General features: G+C 26.0%; 1 protein-coding gene across 1 annotated transcript; it reads left to right on the top strand.

Annotated features, from left to right (window-relative positions):
* The first annotated feature begins 824 nt into the window (after positions 1-824).
* Positions 825-3308, top strand: LOC107948556 (UDP-glycosyltransferase 82A1). Its single transcript, XM_016883143.2, has 2 exons — positions 825-1441; positions 2332-3308. The coding sequence occupies exons 1-2, from the start codon at positions 952-954 to the stop codon at positions 3240-3242; spliced, it is 1401 nt and encodes a 466-aa protein (XP_016738632.1). The 5' UTR covers positions 825-951; the 3' UTR covers positions 3243-3308.
* Positions 3309-8271: the final 4963 nt, after the last annotated feature.

Raw genomic sequence — 8271 nt, 5'->3', positions numbered from 1 at the left:
TATTATTCAATAATAATATTTTAATTAATTATATAAAATTTTATTAATGTGTTTAATTCGTTAAATTTTAGATTACGTTTCGTAATACGATTATGGGATGTAAGATTATGGGTAGAATGTAAGATTCATTTAGTTGAAAAGTAATATTCATGTGTTTAGTTGACAAAATGTAACATTACTTAAAATTATATATTACTCAATTGCCCATGTTATAAAATTTATCTTTTTAAAAAGCTTAGTTCATTTAATATTTTTTTAATTTCAATTTTCATAAAATTATGATAAATTTTTACTTTTTATTACAATTTTTATATTAATCAGTAAATATATGATGTGAAGATAAATTTATAAATTATAGTTATAATAATTCATGAAAAGCGATTGCAACATTAAACATAATTATATTTATGCTCATAATTAATATATTATTAAATAAATTATAATTGTAATGTATGATATTTATTAATTTAATATTAAAAATTTTTTATTTATTTGTTTTTAATTAGTTTTAAACTTTATTTAAGAAAAAAATTTAAATTAATTAAAATAATAAAAATAAAAGGTAAATTAATCCAAAAATTAATATTACTCCTGTACTCTAAAATAACTTCAAAAATAAATCGTAATGGAATTATATCCTATATTACCACTGGTTAATCAAAATATTTATAATCCAAATACTATTTCATTATAAAATAAAATATTATCAACAATAATATTACATTCGATAAATCAAACCCCTCTTCCCTAACCAGCAGTCGGTAAGATTATTTTAAACATATGTCGGATAAAGTAATAGCCATAGGATTTAGAGCCATTAGACTGAGGGTACATCTCCACCACGTGCTTTATTTGACGCTACAGAGAGCTTATCACTATCCTCCCTTTCCCCCTATATAAACGCTTACTTTGTGCTTCCCTTCACAAATTAATTCATCGCAGACAAAAGAAATGGGAGTTCAGTGTATTATGAAGAAGCCTAAAATCTTGCTGGTTCCATATCCAGCACAAGGTCATGTGAATCCCATGCTAAAGCTAGGCTTAGCTTTACTTACCCATGGGTTGCAACCCATCATAGTAACCCCTGAGTTTATTCACCGTCGGATTGTAGCCAACATGGACCTCAACGACTACCAAATGAGGTTTATGTCCATACCCGATGGCTTTTCCGGAGAAGAAGGTCCTTATGATTTCTTTTCCATCGAGAAATCTATGGAGAATATCATGCCCAACCATCTGGAGACTCTCCTTCATGAACTTGATGAAGACGACGATGGAACAGTAGTTTGTATGGTTATTGATTTATTGGCTTCCTGGGCCATTCAAGTTGCTACTCGATGTGGGATCCCTGTTGCTGGATTCTGGCCGGCTATGCAAGCTACTTACCGGTTGATCACCTCCATACCGGAGATGATCCACGCTGACCTGATTTCCGAAACTGGTAAATTTACCAACACTTGGTTTTTTTTTTCAACCTTTATTTTTATTTTTAAAAATTTAGTTTTGTTAAAATTTTTATATTAAATTTATCTATATTTTTAAAGTGAAAAATTCAATTGATAGTTAAGTAACAAAAACATTGATATTGCAATGATAAAAATAAAAATCTTTGAAAAATTTTAAATCCCAAAAGGTAAAAAATTAAATTCTTTGAAAATAAAAAGATTAAATTTTAAATATATAAAGAATATAAGGACCTAAAATATATTTTAACCTTTTTGCTTCCGTTAATGATTGACCAATACGATTCGTTTTAGTTCTCGATGATATTGACCAAAAGCACATGGGAAAATATTTTTTTTTTCCACTGCCACGAAATGGGTTGACCCAAACATAAAAATTCTTTTATTTTTCTAATGTTAAAATTTATTAATTTCGGTAGTTAAAAAAAATTGTAACTTCCAAATAATAGCAAATTATTTTTATTGTTTTATTTTTTAAAATATCATTATTCAACTTTTTTTTTATTGTTGAGAAATCTCTTGGGGCAGAACTAAATTAAATGCAAAATCCCAGTTAAAAATTTCTTTAAAATAAACTTGTGAGCCCAAAAAACTGAATGTCTGAATCAATTTGAATCACGAGTATGAGATAGATACGATTCTGGATATTTAACATGTGCCCCATGGATTCTATCAAAAGTCAAATCAAATTATTGTATTTTATTATTTTTAAATATAAAAATTTAAATATCTTTATGCTTTACTTGATAAAATAATTATTTTTGGATCAACTACATCGGGATCGAATAATAGTCGAAAAAATGGGAAACCTCTACTCATTTCAGCCCATTATAGCAAACAAGTAAATGAAATGAAGGTAATTTTGCAGGGTGTCCCCGACATGAAGGTACGGTGTCATCCCTACCGAGTCAGCCATTGCTATCAACCGAAGATCTTCCATGGCTGATCGGAACCCAAGCTTCAAGAAAAGCTAGACTCAAATTCTGGATCAGAATCTTAGATCGTTTAACATCTCTCCGGTGGCTCCTCCTCAATTCCTTTCCCCAAGAATCCATCATCCACGATGACGAATACCAAGACGACGATTACATCTCTCCACCTCACAACAATCTTATTATTTTCCCAGTCGGACCATTGCCCGAACCATCATTAACAACACCAAAGAACCCTAGCTTTTGGAAAGAAGATACCAGCTGCTTAGAATGGTTGGACCACCAAAAGCCTAACTCAGTCATCTACATTTCGTTCGGGAGTTGGGTTAGCCCCATCGGAGACGCCAAAATCAAGACCCTCGCATTAACACTCCAATCATTGAACCGACCATTTATTTGGGTCTTGGCCGAATCATGGCGTCATGGTTTACCAAATGGGTATTCAGAGACGGTTTCCAAGCAAGGCAAACTGGTTTTATGGGCGCCACAATTTCAAGTTCTGCAACATAAAGCCGTGGGGTTATATCTCACGCATTGTGGGTGGAATTCGACCATGGAAGCCATTCAATGCCGGAAACGATTGCTATGCTATCCGGTGGCCGGCGATCAATTCGTGAATTGTAAGTACATCGTTAAGGTTTGGAAAATTGGGGTGAAAGTGAAAGGGTTGGGTCAAAAAGATGTTGAAGAAGCGGTGAAAAAGGTGATGAAAGATGAAGAAATGGAGGAAAGGTTAAGGAAGATATACCATAGAACCATGGGAGAAGAGACTAGTTCTAGAGTTGCGGGTAATCTCAAGGCTTTTGTACTTGGACTTAATCAACTTCAACAAAATTCACTTCACTAAAACATGTCAAAACATTTCTATTTGTAATTTTATTAAATGATTAAAAAAAAGGGTTAATGAGGGGTATATGCTGATTTAAAGAAATTTTAGGGTTTTAAATTAATTTTTTTTAAATATTAAATAAATAGATGTTTTTGAAGGAAGTATTTTCACCTTCTTTCCTGCGGGCGGAAAGCTTAATTGCAGGAGGTGTTTTTGTCATCACTAACTATTCACCAACCTTTCATAATTCCCCTCTGTTTTTATTGATTAGACTTAAATTTCAAATTAATAATTCCTCTCTGTTCCTAAATCTGCTAGGATCTAGAAAATGTTTGTTTTCTAACCATTTTTTCTACCAAGAAAATTCCATGCTTAATCAACAATGTAATATCGAAGCATATAATGTAATTTTAATTAACGTTATTAAAATGATCAAGATTTCCACATTTAAAAAAAGAAAAAAAGAAAAAAGTAAAAACAGCTCATGTAAGGAGCGTTTTCAGCTAACGTGCTATGAGAAAATGAAATCTTCAAAAAATAACTTATTTCCTTAATTAAAATAAACTAATCTAAAACCCTATTTCTTTTAAAATCGATATATATCCCTCATTAACCCTAAAAAAAAACTCAAGGACATATATAATTATGCCTATACAATCCACCTAACTTTGCCTAAAATGTGAATATAAATGGATGTTTTATGTCTTTTAACCAAATATGTTTCCAGCCAATAGTGAGCGGGGAAAACAGTTTATGGTATGAGTTTATATATTAAAGGATGAGATACGGCACAAATTACTAATAAGTAAAATAGAAAATGTTAAAAGGAATTTCTAATAAATATTTTAAAATTTATTTAAACCTAATTAAAATTAAAATTAATTTCTTCTTTTATAATTTTCTCATCTCCTATACCAGACAAAACTAAAAAATTTTTATGATTTACTAAAATTTAGAAAATTTAAATACGAATATGGATAATCATATAAAAATTGGTCCGTTGTGGTTCTTGCAGTTATATATGGTTTCATGTTTATCTTTTTCTATTTTTTTCATTAATATTATGACAATTGTGATGCACTGATAATACATTAAATTTATGCATTTATAGTGCGTCAAATATTATATTATCTGTTAAAATATATATGTTTTTTTTCAAAAAAAAAAATACTAACCCAGTTGTGATTATAAAATAAATAAAAATCATTTCACAATAAATTTCTCTTCCTTTGCTTTAAAAAATATCAATTGGGGTTTGATCATCCTTTTCCTTAATTAGAGTATCAAACAAAAATGATTTAAGTAATTTTTGGTGTCATAAAAATATAATATATTATTTTTTAAACCTGTAATTCATAATAATCACATTAACAACAATTTCTAAATAAAAATATTAAAATTTTAATTTATCCTTTAATATCTCCTAAAAAATACTTAATTAACTTTCACTATAGTTATTATTTCCCCTCTTTATCATCTCTTTAGGTAACGTTTGGTGTTTTTTAATGTTATTATTTTAATGGAATGTGGTTTATTGAAATGTGATTGTGAGAAAAATTTATTTTACAACGTTTGATTTAGATTAGACGGTATTGAATAAAATCTTAAGAATGTACATTATCACGTTTGATTCACTAAATAATTTCCTAAGAATGGAATAAAATTTTACAAATTTACCCTTATTAAATAAAAGGTAATATTCATGTATTTAATTTTTATAATAAACTTTATTTCTTAACAAATATTTGGATTGAATATTTAATAATAAAATTTAATTGCTAACTCTTAAATTATTTTTTAATATAAAATTTTAATTGAAATAAAAATTGTTTCAAATTTTATCTTGCATATATATTTTAAAGATAATAATGCATAAATAAAACTTGTTTTGAAATAAATAAATAAAAAGAACTTGAACTCAAGTTTTGTTTTAGCTAAGAATGTAAAGCATAAGCGGTTTAAGCCGCATTTCTTGCACGGTTTAAATAGAACAATTTTACCTATATTCTACAAAAAAAGTATTTTATACAAATATAAGTTCTAAATCAAATTTGTAGTTAGAAAAAATAAAATAAGGAGAAAAAAACTTAGTTGCGAAGAATCGGTTTAAGTAATAGAGAAAATCAAGTAGTAGAAAAGAGGAGGGAGATAATAGCTTCTTTTTTTTATGTTTATTAATAGATTTATACTTTAAACTAATATAAAAAGGGTTAATTTTGTCTTAATTTTTTTTAACTTTTCAATCCATATGGGAAAGTAATTTTTTCACTTTTTATCGTGAGAATCACGTTGCTATATTTACAAGAAAGAAACTCTCAAGGAAAAATTACATTCCAAAAAAAATAAAATTTGACAAATCAAACAGTAAAATCACTTTTTAATTGATTAAATTTTTGGAAAGATAATAATTTTCTATTATACCAAACGGTTACAATATTGATGTTTATATTAATGTTTCGTTTTCTAGCTAATACCAAAGTTTAAAGTTTGATGGGAAAGTGTGAGTGATGATCGTAAAAGATGGAAAAGTAAGAATTAAGAAATTTAAAGGTATTGATTTCGATTTTTAAAAGATGAAAAGATGGAAAAGTAAGAATTAAGAAATTATCTTATCAAAAGAAGCTTCCTAAACCATTCCCTAGGAAAAAGATTATATCTATATATTCTCCTACATGGAAGTTACTAAACAAACAAACAAACCCTAGAGGCTATTCGTTTGACTTTGGCTACGAATGTTGCATATATCATCGAGAACAAAATGATTGGCTAATGTAATGACGGAGCTTTCAACCATGTATGAAAAGTCATCTGTTTCGAATAAGATATATATATGATACGTCGTCACTTCAATCTAAAGATGACTGAAGATGTTTCGATTATTTATTATATCAATAAGTTTAACATGATAATCAATGGGGAATCCAAGGGGCAAATTCTTCGAATAAAATAGTTGTGATTTAGGTGTCTCCAAAGCAAATCTATAAATTTTTTTACGGGTTAGAATTAAGTTCTAAATTTTTGATAGATTAAATTATAATTTTATCATGTATTAATTTATGATTTTATTTTTTTAATGAAATTTAATGGAACTTTTTTATTTTTAAAAGAGTCAAAATGCAATTTAAACAAATATTAAGTTATAATTTAAATATTTCTTAAACGACCTGTATAATAATTTTTTTAAATTTTGAGGGTCAAAATCTATGCCTACCCCTCTCTAAATTCACCTCTATCGTGTAACTAAGGGGCTAGTAAGGCCCCCAACCCTCTTTAAAATAGAAAATATTTTATTTAAAATTTTAAAATTTTTAAAATTTAAAATTAATCCAAAAATGATAAAATAATAAAATTATATTTATATGCAAAAATTACAATTTAATTTTCAATCCTTAAGAGAATTTTCTTCCTTCCCCAGTGGCTTTTTCCACTAATGAAGTTGAATGCGTTGCCATTACTGAGGCATGCAAGGAAACGATTAACTGAAAATTTCCCTTGAAGATTTGGGTAAACGATAAGGAAGCAATATTCTTTTTCATGACAATCAAATTGCAATTCCTCTTGCAAATAATCTAGTAATTGAATATATTTATTTCCTTAGTCACATACACAAATAATTCATAAGAATATTTGAATTTTTTTAAATAAAAATAAAAATTTTATATGTATAATTAAATTAAAATAAAAATTTATTTATAAAATTACATTAAAGCATAGTTATCGCATTATATTATATATAAAATTACATTAAAGCATAGTTATCGCATTATATTATATATTAAAATTCAAGTATCATCTTTATCCCAAATTGGGATATTTTTATTATATATAGATTGATAAAGGTTAATTTTATTAAATATTTTCAAACAAATTTTTATTAGTATAACTAAATGAAATAAAAATTTATATAAAAAATTACATTAAATCAGAATTATTGTATTGATTATATATTAGGAATATGGTTCCACATTCCGGGATTAAGTTTTTAATATTTAAGAATAAATTTATTTTTATTGATCATATATTTTCATAATATAATTACTTTTTAGATTCAAAATTTAAAATACTATAAATTATGTCATAATTAAAATATTGAGAGAAACAAAAAGTAAACATTAATAAGAGTCGGAAAATATTAAATAATGAAAAAATACTATTCAATTAAAAGAATTAATAAAATAATTTACCCCTATTTATTCATATATACTCCTTTAAGATCCAGAAATAAATAATATAGATATAAATTATTAAAATAAAAAAAATTAATTATAGAAAAATTAATTTTTGAATATTAAATAATAATTAAACGATAAATAATTTAAACGAATAATAAAATTTAAAATCATAAAAAATAATTAACTTTAAAAAAATTAAAAATACATAAATCCCCTTTAATAAATCTCAATACTAAATTATCCCTATTATTTTTTATAATACTTACTTTACCCCTATCTGTATATAATATAAAACTAGCTCCTTTGGGAATCTGGAGAAGTTAATAGGGGTAGTATAGAAATATTCTACAAATTCTATTGGCAGTTTAGACATTTAGCAAATACCAATAATAATCTATAATTTTTTTGTGTTTTAAAATAATTTAAAGTTTCTTTCTCTAATTGTTGTGTATAAAATTACATTAGCGACCTAAATGGCCCAATAAAACATTTACGTTCAGTAAAAAGAATTAAATAGTAAAAGTATCAATAAGTCTTAAAAGAAATCATCACTTGTTAAAAAAGATATCAAAACTTATTAAAATACCTATATGTTTTGGGTATTCTATCAAACTTTGAAAATTTTGAAACTAACATTATTGTAAGATTTCGGTATACATATTATTTTAGCTCTTTATAGAATTGGTGAGAATCACTTTTAGAAAAGAAAATTGTTTTAGTTTCAAAATCACATTTGAAATCTAATTTGTTTAGTTTATTTTAATTATCTTATTTATTTTATTTAATTTTAGCTACAAAATCAATATGAACATTCATATTTGTACCATTTAAAAATAATTTAAAATAATATCTTGAAAACCTTAACCGTATTTGTG

The sequence above is a fragment of the Gossypium hirsutum genome, chromosome A07, assembly GCF_007990345.1.
Source record: "Gossypium hirsutum isolate 1008001.06 chromosome A07, Gossypium_hirsutum_v2.1, whole genome shotgun sequence".
Taxonomy (NCBI): domain Eukaryota; kingdom Viridiplantae; phylum Streptophyta; class Magnoliopsida; order Malvales; family Malvaceae; genus Gossypium; species Gossypium hirsutum.
This window is presented reverse-complemented; position numbering and strand designations above follow the sequence as displayed.

Excerpts from the sequence above, each read along its gene's own strand:
- LOC107948556 (XM_016883143.2), top strand. The coding sequence starts at position 952 with ATGGGAGTTCAGTGTATTATGAAGAAGCCTAAAATCTTGCTGGTTCCA. Across the intron at positions 1,442-2,331 it reads TGACCTGATTTCCGAAACTG|GGTGTCCCCGACATGAAGGT; the intron begins GTAAATTTACCA and ends GTAATTTTGCAG.